The sequence below is a fragment of the Callorhinchus milii genome, unplaced genomic scaffold, assembly GCF_018977255.1.
Source record: "Callorhinchus milii isolate IMCB2004 unplaced genomic scaffold, IMCB_Cmil_1.0 Scaffold19, whole genome shotgun sequence".
Taxonomy (NCBI): Eukaryota; Metazoa; Chordata; class Chondrichthyes; order Chimaeriformes; family Callorhinchidae; genus Callorhinchus; species Callorhinchus milii.
The window spans coordinates 211973-227315 of NW_024704760.1; the positions used below are offsets into that span (position 1 = coordinate 211973).

Consider the following 15343-nt stretch of genomic DNA (forward strand, 5'->3'; position numbering starts at 1 on the left):
AAGCACATATTTCTCCTCCTGGATTTGGGTTAGAGATATAAGTCCTGGGCAGCCAATCTGTATCTCTCACCTAAATGGCATTTCTTCCAAAACAACGGTCTGGACAGTGAGGATTGCAACATATCAGTAAATGGGGCCTCACAGCTCAGCCCAATCCCATCCTCAGCCAATGAAACACACACATTACATTAGGGGGGTTGGGGGTCATTGGATAGCAATCAGGAGTGGGCACCCTGGCTGACTTTTCACCTTCCTAGCCCAGGGCACTGAACCCATTTGTAGGTAAATTACTAAACAGGGATAAGGGATTGAATTAATGCCAAACAAAAGGCTGTGTCAGCACTGAGCTGACGGCCTGGTGTAACTGGTTGTGTTTGAACCTTCAATCAGCAGGTAACTTGTGTGCATTAAAGCAGTAAATAGACCAATGGAAGAAAATTAAATCCAAAAATTTTACAAGAGAAATGATGAGAGGGATATAATTACATCGAGCGAGGTTATATTCTGTGAATTTGCAATTTTGCTGCAGTCTGAATAATAGATGATTTTATTCTGTCCTTTAGGTTTCATTAAATCATGGCTGTATTCCCAAAATATTTATTTCATCATCTTCTAGTGTGTTTTGTGCGTGAAATTAAACTTTTATTGTAGAGATAAATTAATTGAATTCTGTAAACTGAGCGTTTTCAGAAGCGCCGGCGGAACATGGAACAATCTGTGTGTAAACCAAGTGTAAGTGACTGCACAGCAAATTATCCCACACCTTGACCTGTTTGTTTGTTACTCTCTGGGTCACCTGTGTCGCTTTATATCTTGCATTGAATATTAGCGCTGGGTTGGCATAGGGTCAGGCTGGTGTTCAAGTGGCAGTAAGTTCATCGCCCGCCTTGTGAGCAACACTAGGATATGGGCTATGAATAATTTTCTGTCAATTGCAGAATCCGCTTGTGCAGAAATCTAAATACTGGCAATGAGAGCATTAACTTTCTGCACTGCACTGGGATCCTACCTCTTGACTCGACTGTTTGGGTTTGATGTCTGATCGAGTCAGGCAGCTGGGTATCTCCTGGAGATCATAATGTGAAAATTCATTGAAACACTTTTTCTACCTTAAAATCTGCTTGACTGGCATTACAAACAATTATTTATATATTTAGTAGACAAGTTCGGACCTAGCGAACAGCTCACTTAGTTTTATTCAGAAAAACATACTTTTGAAGTAATTAACATATTCTCACAGCTACAGATCATTCTATCTCTAAATACGAGTTGTCCTGACAGCCAGGGGCCAGCCTCTTGGTTTCTCCAGTGGAGACAAGCCACCATCCGGCCCCGTGCACATAACGAGAGAGATTCCTGCCAATAACCAGCAACTGAGGAGGGGCGAAGGTGATGGTCACTTTAACAGCAGCAAACCGGGGTCTGCTGGTTAGATAAAATCATCAGCACCCGCTCTGTGCAGTTGGTGTCAGATTATAAATGAAAATGAGATTTCAATGAGTTCCAAGAACAACTGTCGTTTTTTGTGATGTGGTCGCTCTCTGCCTGTCACACCAGCTCCATGTAGCTCAAGACCAAGCTTTCGGTCGATGGCTTTTCCCTCCATTTGAACAGGCAGCCACACTCCACATTGTTAATGTTAGCTGCTCTAAGTACGTGAAAGGATGCAAAGTAAACAGCTCTGTTTTCTGTGAAAGTGGCCATCAGCCTCTGTCTGCATTTTTTAATTATTGTGTTAATTTTTGAACCACAGACTTAGCTTTGCATCTTTGTAAACCGAGGTTTGAGCTGGAGTTGGGAAATGAGCTTTGGCAATGCCAGTTCAGTGCAGGTAAAACAGAAGCTGCCGATTTAGTGTCAGAGCCACTCAAAATGACCTCACTGGGCTCTTGCGGTGCATATGATGCTGAAGTTTCTGCTTTTAAAATCCTGGCTAATGCTTCCACAAATCCTGAAGTAATTCTGGTTCCGACATCACTGTGGGGAAGGTGACTCGTCCTGGTGTGCCTGGCGGGGCAGAAAGATCAGCACTTTTCAACTTTGCGGGTAAACAAAATGCTTCTTTTATTCCTGAAAGGCTATCGAGTCACCTGAAAAACACAAGGGAATTGAATAAAGGTCTCCCCCCAACCTGAAACTGTTTGTCATGTCTTATATACACAGACCTTTCCTGTGAGATGTAAACATGCAGCGCAGCCTGAGAGAGCATTCTTGCCCCGAACATTAGCTTTCCATCTCTGACAGGTTCCCTGCCTTTCTGCCCCACTTCTTGGGTAACAACACTGTCTTTCCCACTGAGTATAATACCGGCTCTTTCTGAGTACATCACTATGGACATTGGGACCTTTCCCTCCCTACCCTCCTGAACATATGGTTGAGATCAGACACTCAGTAGAGTGAGGAACCAGATGTGTGGCCGCATTCCCTGCACTGTATAGCACTCAGCCCTCGCCCCTTCCTCTCACTCCTGTATCAAGGCTAGAGCAGGCACTGGCAAGGAGCTCGATGTACCTTGGTTGTTTTTACTTTGTTTCCGGTGCTACAGCTCCACCCGGTCAGGTCGGGCAGAACCTTGCACTCCTCGTCCCCCAAACAAGGCTGCATCTGGCACCACCACTTCTGAAGAACAATATAGGCTGGAGACAAGGTGAGAGAAAAGATGAGATAGAAAGGTTTAAGTAATATGATAAACATAGTGTGTCAAAACTGTGATATTTTATTCACAGATGACTCCTGCCAATGACTGTGTGTATGCTTATGTCATGCCAAATAGTAGAAAGTCTGGCATTTATTTCCTTGTGCTTTGGAACCAAATTCATCTGTGTTCCAGAACTGTTATATGCTCCGAATCACTATCCAGGGGCACACTTGAAGCTTCACATGGGCATTGGTGGCAGACGTTTTTTAGCGATGCAGGGAGTGTGGCGGTGGGGTGGGGGTGGGTTGAAATCGTAACCAAAGCCGCCAGAGGGATCGCCGAGCTCCTGTGATTATCAACAAAAACAAATTGCATTTATATAATAATAATCCTTGCAGTTATACATATAGCACCTTTCACATTGGGGGATGTCTACCAGTGCTATCCTCTAGGGAATTCCCTGCCCACCAGGATAAAGCAAAATCATCCCAAATAACCAGCCGGTACAGGGACACGGAACGGTGGGGGGGTTGTGGTATGACCCACCCATTTAGTCAGGGCGACTCAGAGATGGAATAGTCTTGACACTGAACCAAACTCACCATCAACAAAAGCTTCTTACTGTGGGGCGGTGGGTGGAGAGGTCCCCAATATACAGGAGGATGTTAGGTGACAGCACTTGGCTGTGATGACCTGATGACCTTGCAGTTGAATATTAGTGTCTGGGGTCACACACACACACACACACACACACAAAATGACCAAATAGACAAGATAAGAGAGTGTATCCCTCACCTTCCCCCAGCACAAGTTAGAATCTTCAGGAGAGAGAAAACAAAGATAAATCTACCTCTGGTAACAGTCAGGCTATAGTGTTCACCAGCACCAATTCCCAGCTTATGCCTTTCACGGACTTGATCTCAATCCTGCTCCGTTTCTGTGCCTTTCACTCCTTTAATACAGCGGCACAAAGACTACTGGGACATGGACACTCTTATTGGAGGGTTTTGCCAGTACAGAAACTAAAGACAGAACTTTAGACTATTGGACAGAATTGGGATTTGCCTAAAAGCTGTGGCTTGGACAGCCCCAGCAGTCAGCACGCCTTGCCCTTGAGAAATAAAGATGTTCAGATGAGAAAAATTAATGATTGTGGATCATTTACTGCTGCTTCTACCAAGAAACAATCTGCACTGGAATACCAGGAATGGCTGTGTCCAGCGAGTATCACAGAGCGAGAGGATATTGACTGACTGTCAGTGAGTTAAAGCCAGTAATTTAATAGAGGGGTTCAGATAACATCAGAAACCACGAGACTGAAGGGCGAGCATTTCATGTTCATCATCTAAACCCTCAGATAAAAATACTTCCTTGAAATGACTCCAGCGTATTAGTTATCTTCATGTATTACTGTGCAGAGAGAGAAGGAATCTGGGTCTCACTCTCCCCAAAGTAGGACTGAGAGACTAGCGATTGTGGTTCCATCACTGCCATTTTCCACAGACAACCCACATTACTGATGACTCAAAGATGATGAAAGCAAAGTCCTACCATCCACACAAGAGGGGGCAGCTTGTGTGGTCCCTGCCACCTGCCCAGGAAAACACGAGCACTTCACTGTCTGGGACCGCTCCTCAATCTTGTTCTGATTGCAGCATCTGTGTGCAGCAATGACCTCACACGTTCCAGCCTTCACGTGAACTGTAGAGAAAAGAGTACGTCAGTCCTAAACCCCAAATCACAACATAGCATCTCAGCCACAGCCCAGACCCACCAGATGTTCTTGACCCGAGGAAGCAGAATCCTCTGAAGATCTTGTCTATCTTATTAAATCTTTTATTTCATGAATTTGCTGTTTCCTTCCTGCTGTCCATGTGTTGTACGTAAGGTGCACACACAATTAAACTTTTTCTCCACGTGTTCCGAAGAACACAGATTATTGTGTCTCTTGGCTGTGGGATAGATTTTAACTGCATGTGAATCTCTTATGCTTTGTAACAACAGGGTGGAATGCAACACATTTTAGAGGCAGCAAATTGCAGCTTTTGGCCATTGTCACCATCTGCTTGTATGAAATCCAACCAGGGATGTGCACTACACAACCATTGTATTGGTGCTATATAGGAATTCATTAGAGTGCTGCACCCCACTGCATTCACTGCACCTGACATCTACCACAGGAACCTGATGCACGACTGCACTGCACCCTGTGGGAAGTGCTGAAAGGTGTCATTGGTTCATTCTTAGCAGCAACATCTCACCTAAACAAGCACAAAAATGTGTCTATAAAACAGACATGGTTTAAGCTTGTCACTTCTCAAATGCTAGTGGCACTTTGGGGGTCAAGGACCACATTCAGGATTAAGAGGTTCTGTTAGAGGCAACTCCTTTCATCTCAAACCTTTAATCTTTTCTCTCTCTGTAAAGCACAAACACGTAGTTGGCGAGATATCAAAGTACTGAGATCAAAGGAGTAGGTCCTTAAAGAAGAAGGTCATTTCCAAATGGTTCATTAATCTCTCGGTCAAACTTGATCTTCCATTTATTGATTACAAAAACAGTAACCAGCAGCAACCAGAACTATGTTGCCATGAAGCACTTTGTAAGTGCTAGGTCTGTGGGCTCAGGTCCTTTGTGTGGGAGAGACTTGAACCCCACATAGAGATCCCAGTGTCACAGAAACACAGCAAACCAGGTCTCTGTCCCAAACAATGCATTACACAACAAATCAACAAAATTATATTTGTAAAGTGCCTTTCATGTTGGAAGGATGTCCCAAGGCACTGTGTGCCTTCAGGAGGGTGTCCCAAGGCAACACTCAGACTCCTGTTCCTTGGCCTTGAGCTTCACAAAATCTCATGAATTCCACCCATCAATGAGAAATAACAGAAAATACTGACTTTGGCATCTCCACCCACAGTGACTTCCCATTATACTGTCATACCACTAAGGAGATAGAAAGGAGGTCAGTGTCAGGTGGATTAAACCTGACTGCTTCTAAAATTCAAATTCAGTTTTTCTCATTAAATAACAGAGCAGCAGATATACCCTCTCACACACCTTAGGCCATTCCGATTTAACTACATAAATTTACTACATTTCTAATGAACTGCAGGATTGCAAACGATGTAAGTCAGTGGAAGAATGAACTGGAAAGACACCTCACTTAAAACATATGTCTTTGTGTGTGTGTGTGTGTGTGTGTGGGAACAGAACAATAACTGAGATTTGTGGAACTGGCAGCTTGAGAGATAATAAGGTCTAACTTATAATCACAGAGGGGATGAAATCCCATCTGATCTTTGAACCTCGGTGACTTTCTGAAATTGCTAACCCCGAATCTGACCTCTCAGCCTGACTGAGGAAGCTCTAGTTGACTTCCTAGCCCTTTAGTGAATATTGCAAATTAGACCTAATGTAAAATGAGGCCTTGAGATCACAGAGTAATTTGTTACAGTAATTGAACCATCCCTAACAATTCAGTTAAAAAATAGAAAGATCCTAGAAACAGATGCAACTCACAGAATGGTTAACACAGAGGGTTAACATAGTCTAGTCTCTGAGCTAGGCCCAGGCTACTTGATACTGGTAATAATTTTGCTCTTGCATTTTTTCTACACTGAAGAGATATCTGCTCTATTCCATGCATCCAGCTAGCGGAGGTTTGGTTATCGAACATTGTGTGCCTTAACTTCATTAAATACTCGGGGCACTGACTCAGACACTGATTGGGTGATCAGCTGATTAGTCTCTTCTGCTGAAAAATTCTATTTAATTTGAAAATCTGAGATAAAGTGCAGACAATCAGAGATACCGGCCAGGACTCCACACATTTCAGCCCTGACTTCTTGATTTCCACAGTTTGAACACCTGTTCCACGCTGCACATCTGATCTCAACATATCTATCCCATTCTACCAGAATGTTTTATTCCAAATTAATCAACACAATATCAGCTGGAACAACCACAGTCATCAGACATATAGGAGAAGGTAAACAGACGGGAGAACACGTACATACCTGAATGGCCTCTGTGATGGTTTGAGGCCAATGTAATTCTTCCCCATATGGTTATCAGACACACACTGAGCACAATTAGCCATTTACTCATGTTCTGGATGTCGTGGTCCCTCATTCTGCCACAAAACACAGGTGAGACTTTATCATTTAACCTATTGATGGCCACATGGATTGTCTGGCGTTGAGTTTTCATTTCTTTATAAAATTGAATTTAATCAAAAAAAAGTCAGGCATGATGAGCTACCTGGGAAATGAACTAACGTAGTTTTGCCTTCAGTGTTTATGAGGCTCTGGAGCCAACCTGGGCAACACGGTACGTGTTGTTGCAACAAGCTGTAGTTTTACTTTCTGCTGGTAAATAATTGAATCCACTTTATGCATTATACTGAGCTGTTCGTGGTTTATTACTGACCTGGAGGTGGCTAGCAAACCCCGGCTCTGCTGTTGGAACGAGACAGTCTCAACTCAATGGCTCCAGAACTCAGCAAACACATGGGTGCTTCAACAAGAAAGATTATTATTGGTTATTGCTCGAGCCAGAAACCTTTCTTATTCCAAACCTGCTCCATTACAGTTTGTTACAAAGTTGAAATTCTGACTGGAAAATAATACATTCCATCACAGGAGCCCAATTCAACAACAACTTGCATTTATACAGCGTCCTCATATAGGGTAGCAACCAATTCCCTCAACCGGCACTGCCCTAATCACCAGGCTGTGTGTCCATCCAAGACAAGTTATAATGTTGAAAGTTTGGGTAATATTGATCTCGGCTCACAGGTATTTTGTGAATATTTCCCCTCACTCATCTCTCACATGGTCACCATGATGTATCGACAAACAACAACAAGATTTCATTTATAGAGCGCCTTTCACGTCGGGAGGACGTCCCAAGGCGCTGGACAGTTGGGTCGGGACCCGAGCAGGAGGGAAATGGTCAGGGTGAGGGGAGGGAAGGGAGGGAGCGAGGAGGGGGTAGAGAGTCGAGAGGGGAGTTGAAGGCACGGTCGAAGAGAAAGGTCTTGAGACCGGCCTTGAAGGAGGAAAGGGAGGAAGCGGCGAAGGCATTGGGGGACGGAGTTCCAGAGCCTCAGGGCTGAGAGGCTGAAGGCCCGGCCACCGATGGTAGGGCGGTTAGGGCGGGGGATGTGGAGCAGAGGAACGGAGGGTACGGGCAGGTAAGTAGGGGGATAGTAGGTCGGAGAGGTAGGAGGGAGCAAGGCTGTGAATGGCCTTGTAGGTGAGGATGAGGATGAGGATCTGGAATTCGAAGTCTAAGCAGAGAAAATGTCAGGCAATCATATTGCTATCTCAAACTGAATCCAATTTCAGCATAACTTGAGGAATATTTTGGATACATTACTCTGCTTTATGGAGCTGTGAGGCTGGCTTTAGGGCTCATTCTCCCTGCCACACAACGATCACCACTAGACAACAAACCACCCAGTACACAGTGCCCTCTAATCAGAATCTAAACTCCAGAAATTCCTCAGACCTGATGCCAGTATCGCTTACAAAGTACAGTCACTAGGATTGCTAAACAGTCAATCCTCTGAGGCACTCTGAGATGTGCTCCTGACATAAAAGGCGCTGTATCAAATGCAAGGATTATTATTATTAGTTATCTTATTTTTCGTGAGAACAAGTGTCACGGGTTTCACCTATTTGAATAATTGCTGTTTTTCCCCATACCGAATAACGCCTAATTTCTGCCTGGTCTCTGGTTGTGTGCAGAAGATCTGGTCCAGCACATTGTCAGTTTAGAGAGTTCTAAAGATTAAGGTAACCCAAGCTGTAACTAACCAGCCCTCTGTCCTCTCCACAGCTCCTCGAGTTAACTCTAGCACCAGCTTCAGTGTTATACAGTACTCAGCAGACTGCGTACATCAATGCTGATCAAGAACTGGCGACCCTAACATCTCAGTTTTCTATTCTGCAGTGTTTCTCATTTCCAGAATGACACAATGAGACAGGAAACGTTACTGTGCAATTGTCTTACCCTGGAGGTAAAATTACTTTTTAGCATTTCAAAGAGAAATTGCCATCCATAAAAAGATTAACGTGCAACTTTTCCTACTAATGAACTTGTGATTGTGTGGAATGTGGAAAGAAACAAAAAAACTAATTAGATATTGCATCTGATTTCAATTGATGGTGCCCGCTAATAACACAAATTATTCAAATAATTATTCAATAACCAGAATTAATGGGCAGCACAGAGCTCCACACTAGTAATCTGTCACTACTGCAAGCACCATTCCTTGGGAAAACTAAAGTAGATCCCCAGAATGTTCTACTCCTCAGGCCAGCCTGTTTTCCCAGCATTTCTCTGCTCTCTTGGGCCACCTTGTTTTAAATGGAATTATATGCCAAATGGTAGCTGAGTACAAAGTCACTTTATTGGTATCTTCTTGACGCATGCTATGTCTATCTGAATGTCAGCCTGGCACAGTGGTAGCACTCTCGCCTCTGAGGCTGTGGGTTCAAGCCCCACATTGGGACTTGGCATCACACAGTCAAAGCTGACGCTCTATTGAGGTGCTGGGGGTTGTTGAATTGTTGGAAGTGCTGTCCTTCAGTTGAAACATTAAACTAAGGTCCCATTTACTTGTTCAGGTGGATGTTAAAATTGGCTGTTGAATTTGAGGAACCTAGACTCACCGAGTGACAAACAATAAATGCTAACCCCAACTCATGCTCACACCCAGAGACTGTATACACAGGAGGGTAATACATTAATAAACTGATAAAAACCCTGTTTTACCAGCAGGAGAAGAAAGCCTTTCATAACTGAGTTAGGCTTGAATAAGAATTCATTAAAATGAACTATTAAACTGTATTTGAAGCCAGGACAGAAAATCCCGGGAACAGCTGTTCGTAAATTCTAACACAGACCTAGACAGAGAGTGCTATCAAATATATAAAATCATAATCAGAGGAACACCTGAAATGTGACAAACTAGAATCTGCCTCACTCCAGTTTCATCAAAAGGGCTGTTATCGTGCTTCAGGTCGATGTTAAAGATCCCCCGATAGTAAATGGAAGAAGCTATCTCTGTGGGTTTTGGTCATTGAGTGTTTCTAGATGACTTTCAAAGAGTAATAATAATCAAATGAATCAGTCATTCACCTCACTGTTGAGAGTGATGTCATTAGGAAAATTAGGTGCCACATAATGCATTTAAGAGTCCTGTAGCTCAGTGGTTAGAGCACTCGCTTTGCAAGCGAGACACCTGGGTTCAATTCCAAGCAGGGCGAAACCTTGGGCAAGTTTCTTTACTCCACACACCTAATAATAATCCCTCCAAAACAAAACAATAATAAATTGGTCATTTCAATCCACGATTGTTTGTGGGGACACTGCTGTGCACAATTGGCTGCAGCATTTTGCCCACAAATATAGTCAATGCACTTTACAGTATATTCTGTGAAACGCTTTGAGACGTCTCAAAGACGTGAAAAGCACCATATCAAAGGATTATTATTATTATTACCAGCTTTGCCTGGAGGAGCCTATATCCTGAAGTCCATAAAAGGATCTTTAGCAGAAATGAGTCCTCTATACAACTTAAACTTAAAATCATAAACTTTAGGAATACTTAGTTCAGCCCCTACTTACCTTTTCTTGCTCTCAACACTCTGTCACTTCACCTCCAATTATCCACTCCTCGGTGTGCTTACAATTCTTACAGCATTCTGCCTTGAGCCCCAGGTTGAGGGAGGAATGGAGGGAAGGATGGAGGGCAGGAGTGAGAGGTGGAAGGGAGAGACGGGAGGGAGCATATCTATTTCGCTTACAGGCCTTACCTCGACTAATGTCACTTAATTTTATCCCAAGATATCTCAATGGTACATTCACTCTTAAAATTATTCAGCAATCCAATTTGCACCCACTAACCTATGCTGGAGGCTCAATTATTTGTACAGTACAGACAACGTGTAGCAAAGCTACAAAATGCCAAGCATAGACCAGAGATCTCAAAATTAAATAAGTATCTTCTCTGTTCAAAAATATAACATTTAATTCTGTGCTTCTCAAGATATTAGTGCTGGGAATTCAAGATCCTTCTGCACTGCGCTATCCAACACTCACAGTGAACTGCAGCACAGAGAGATACAGATTAAAGTTCCCTCTGCAATGTCCCATCCAGTACTCCCAGGTCATGGAAACAAACATTTCTATTTCTCACTGGGTCTGTTGACATACCGTGAGGGCAAATATTTAGTCTCAAATGTTCTACATGTTACATGGTTCATGGGTGGAAACAGACAAATACTTTCCGTCACATTACAGATCGAAGTTAATATCAAAGTTAATGTAATTGATGTGAAAAGCGCTCTATAAATGTACTTTTGTTGTTGTTGTTAATAATAAGAAGAAATTGTTAATAATAACAAAGTTGTGCTTTAGCTACTGGTGCTGTGCAGGCACCTTGTGAAATAATTGTTTTATTGTCAAATTAAGGATATATTTCATGCTGGTTACAGCCACCTCCCCCCCTCTCCCAGGCTCGGAGTCAGGCTCTGCCACTGTTAAGCGCTCTGAGACGCTACCCTGCGTGGAGGACGCTATGTAAGTGCAAGTTGTTGTTGTATCTCAATCCTCAGTGCTCCCTATAGTCTCCATGAAATATATTATATAAGTGAAAGTTATTGTTGCTGGTAATTGTCCAGCTTTACACAGGACATGGTGTAGAAGCACAGCTACACCAACACGGGCTTAAATGTTAGGATTAAAATATTCTTTTAATTTTGTTATAAAAGGCCTCTCTATCTTTCACCAGTTTTTAATATTAATATTATTAATAATAAGTACAACTAAGGATGAAAAATCTCCTTTCTCAGGGTCGTGAATTAAATCTCAAGAACACAATAATCTTTACAATTAGTCATTGGCGGAGCTGTAGCTCAGTTTGGGACATGTCACACCGCACACTCCTGATTGTCAGCCTCTTACAGGATCTCCTCACAACTGTCCATGAGTGTTGCAGTCTTAATTTAATCCTAAATAGCAATCCTTACATCTTATGCAGCTCCTTTTACAGCAAAATGCCTCAATGGACTTAACGGGATTTACTTTATGGAAAGAGTGGCGACCGTGTAATTTGAAGGCAAACCAAAATATGAATCCCTTTAATTATTCTGTTTTTAATCCTTTTTCCTCTTACGTTTCCTGCCAAAGATAGAATCTACTATAGGGAGAAACCGAACCCATTATAGATTTGGGAGGAATTGTATAAATACAGAATTTGAAAAATAAAAATATAACAGGAAAAGGGAAAGGACAGGGAAATGGGATTAAATGGATAACTCTTTCAGCAAAGGTCAAATTCCATGTTTAGAATGTAATTCCTTTCTATAACAAATTGTAATAAATTCAAAGATAAACACTCTGATTATAGGAAAGTCAGATCGCACGATGAAGATCTTTTGTCCCATTTGATCTAATCCTAAAGTTAATCTCTCCATCACTTGCTCTGCTGAATAAAACAAGGCAGAAAGATAGTCTCCTGGGCTCCAACATTGATTTGGGGGGAGCGGGTGGGGGGATTCGGGGGTCCTTTGGTTTAGGGACATGGTGCAGCCTTGGAAGTTTACTTTAATCATATTCAATCAACAACATTCAGTAAATTCTAAACATTCTATTAAAGTTCCTGCACTTTGCACTGAGTTGGACTCAGCGCCTGATAACTGCTGTTTGACATCTGGATAAATGGGTTTATCTGAAGAGTTTCCATTCCCTTCACTCAATCTCTGCTCCACTTGACCCGAAACTCCACTTACTGTTAGACTGTCAATCACCTGCAATCTGTCCCCTGGCGATTGCTGTGACATTTCCTTCTGGAGGGGTCGGTTATGTAATGACACTTTTTATTCGTTCTTCCTACTTGATTTTTCACATCTCTCCAGAAACCACGATTTAAATAATTACTACTTAATGCTCGACCACAAAACGGCAACTATCAATGGGGGTTGGGGGCTGGGGCTGGGGGTTGGGGGCTGGGGGTTGGGGGCTGGGGGTTGGGGGCTGGGGGCTGGGGGTTGGGGGCTGGGGGTTGGGGGCTGGGGGTTGGGGGCTGGGGGTTGGGGGCTGGGGGTTGGGGTTGGGGGTTGGGGGCTGGGGTTGGGGGCTGGGGGTTGGGGGCTGGGGGTTGGGGGCTGGGGGCTGGGGGTTGGGGGCTGGGGGCTGGGGGTTGGGGGCTGGGCTGGGGGTTGGGGGCTGGGGTTTGGGGGTTGGGGGCTGAGGGTTGGGGTTTGGGGGTTGGGGAATGGGGGCTGGGGGCTGGGGGCTGGGGGTTGGGGGCTGGGGGTTGGGGGTTGAGGGTTGGGGCTGTGGGTTAGAGGTTGGGGCTGGGGTTGGGGTGGGGGTTGGGGGTTGGGGCTGGGGGTTGGGGGCTGGGGTTGGGGCTGGGGGTTGGGGGCTGGGGGTTGGTGGTTGGGGGCTGGGGTTTTGGGGGCTGGGGTTGGGGGCTGGGGGTTGGGGGCTGGGGCTGGGGGCTGGGGGCTGGGGGTTGGGGGCTGGGGGTGGGGGCTGGGGGTTGGGGGTGGGAGTGGGGGCTGGGGGTTGGGGGCTGGGGGTTGGGGCTGGGGGTTGGGGGTTGGGGGCTGGGGGCTGGGGGCTGGGGGTTGGGGGCTGGGGGTTGGGGGTTGGGGGCTGGGGGCTGGGGTTGGGGTTGGGGCTGGGGGTTGGGGGTTGGGGGCTGGGGGTTGGGGGCTGGGGGTTGGGGGTTGGGGGTTGGGGGCTAATCCCAGTCCTACCTGTGTATGGTCTCCAGGATCAACCTCTAGATCCTCCCAACACCAACATCGCCACATGGACAGACAGACAGGACTGGAGACACTCTCCTCTCTGAGGCCATTCACCCCCTGAATCAGCTCCAGGACTTTCTTTCCCGATCACATGAAGACTTTCTCAGGAAAGCCGTCGTGTCCTCGGGACTGAGTCACAGTTCACGGGTTTCTCCAACTGCACTTTCCGCAGTTTTTCGACTGAAGATTTCCAAATAAACAAAAGCAAAGAAAAGGTCGGTTTCTTCGGAATAAATCCTGACACTGTTTTGTGAATTGCTGCAGTTCCTCGAGTTTGCGCCGCGGGCTCGGAGTTCGCTCCCGGAGCGGCTTCAGACGCTGTCCTGTCCGCTGGAGACTCCGCAGAGAGTGAGTCGGTTCTTCGCTGCGTCTCCGCTCTCAGCGCCACAGCAGCGCTCGCGCGCCCTCCAGTGGCCGCTCGGCGCTCCTCACCAGTCGGCTACCGCGGTGCTCGCGCGCCCTCCAGTGGCCGCTTCGCGACACACCAAACAGCTGTTGGAGAAATTCTTTCCAAGCGTTTGCTTTGATATGAAGGGTTTCCCAACATTGCACCGAAGTGTCAACCTTCACTGTGAACTCCAAAGTTCCAGCAGTGATACCAGAATAAACCGAGATCACCGTAGATGTGAGAAAAGAGCTGCAAGTGCGTTTGATGGTAAAGGGCGTTGACACAGGGACTGAATCCTCAGTGTCAGCTTGGTTTGTGACATGTTCACCTCTGGGCAGGAGGTTGTGGTTTTAATTCCCCAGAGCTATATGGTCTAAATTGACATCGCAGTCATGCATTGGGGAACTGGGTAACGGGAGGCGTCTCCTTAAACTGAAGTCCTGTCTGGGATCCCTGGCACGATTTGAAAAAATGAGTTTCTACCAGTGTCTGAGTCAACAATCCTCCAAATATTGATCATTCACCTCCTGGCCCTTTGGGGGACATTGCTGTAGAAATCTACAAAGATAGGTGTGACATTTAGCAATAACTTGTGTGAAGCACTTTGAGAGGTGTCGATGTGATAAGGTGCCATATCAAATACAAGGATTATTATTCATCACATTTGTTTCTAGTTCGCTTTAATTCTGAGTACTTTGTGATTTTCAAGAGCAAAAATCTATTGAATGTGTTTTGCAATTTCACTTGAAGCTGCAATGTAATTTCTCTGGAATACAGAACTTTAATATTTCAGCACATGTACATTTTGCACAGAGGGTCATAGCTGCTAAATCTGAATCATACAGATCATTTGCTCACCTGTTAGCTGAGTGCAGTGGCTGCAGGGATCAGACTATGATTGAGCTCAGTTCCCCAAAGGAGGAAAAAATTGCCCTAGTTATCTAGTACCTGCTGCTGGAAGATGCATACATGTAGAAAGGAACAGGCTTGGCTGTGAAGTTCCGTGAGAATCCACCATTAAATCACAATAGATTATCTTCATAATCCAGATAAGCAGTAAAGAAACACTCACAGCGTAAGTGTGAGAATGAACAGTGAGAAACAGTGACAGACATGTGGTGTGTGTGTGTGCAGTCCTCACTCTCCAAGTGTCTTCACAACATTTTACCTGACAGTGGCTGCTCAGTCTGAGGTGTCCAGATAATCCGATGCCAACTCCGGACACAGCTGAACAGAACACCTCTACTTCAGCAACTTCTCACACCCTCTTACTCATGTAACCAGAGCCACACTCGGCCCCTCAGACCTTGTGAATTAATTTCCTCCCACAGGCCTTTTTTCAGATCATTGTTCTCACTGGATTTTCCAGTTCATTGCTAGCTACATGGTAAGATATGTTCTTTGCGTTACATTCCCTGTAGGGTTTTTTTTGTTCACAAAGAGCTGTTAAATAATTTAGTCTTTTCTGGAGATGAATAAGAGCCTGAC

The 15343-nt window shown here is 44.9% G+C and overlaps 1 protein-coding gene across 2 annotated transcripts; it reads right to left on the minus strand.

Moving 5' to 3' along the window:
* Positions 1-1178: 1178 nt before the first annotated feature.
* tafa3 (TAFA chemokine like family member 3) lies at positions 1179-13795 on the minus strand. 2 transcript variants are annotated; one of them, XM_007899402.2, is made up of 7 exons: positions 13417-13795; positions 10277-10353; positions 7070-7156; positions 6658-6773; positions 4190-4339; positions 2512-2636; positions 1179-2090 (listed from the first exon to the last, which is right to left on the minus strand). In XM_007899402.2, the coding sequence occupies exons 4-7, from the start codon at positions 6770-6772 to the stop codon at positions 2079-2081; spliced, it is 402 nt and encodes a 133-aa protein (XP_007897593.1). In that variant the 5' UTR covers position 6773; positions 7070-7156; positions 10277-10353; positions 13417-13795; the 3' UTR covers positions 1179-2078. The 2 variants fall into 2 exon arrangements, with proteins under 2 accessions (XP_007897593.1, XP_007897594.1); XM_007899403.2 differs by lacking the exon at positions 10277-10353.
* Between the last annotated feature and the right edge of the window lie 1548 nt (positions 13796-15343).

Coding starts and splice junctions, on each gene's coding strand:
- tafa3 (XM_007899403.2), bottom strand. CDS start 6,772: ATGAGGGACCACGACATCCAGAACATGAGTAAATGGCTAATTGTGCTC. Junction 4,340..6,657: donor CCATCACAGAGGCCATTCAG/GTATGTACGTGT, acceptor TTTTCTCTACAG/TTCACGTGAAGGCTGGAACG. Junction 2,637..4,189: donor TGCCCCCTCTTGTGTGGATG/GTAGGACTTTGC, acceptor CCTTGTCTCCAG/CCTATATTGTTCTTCAGAAG.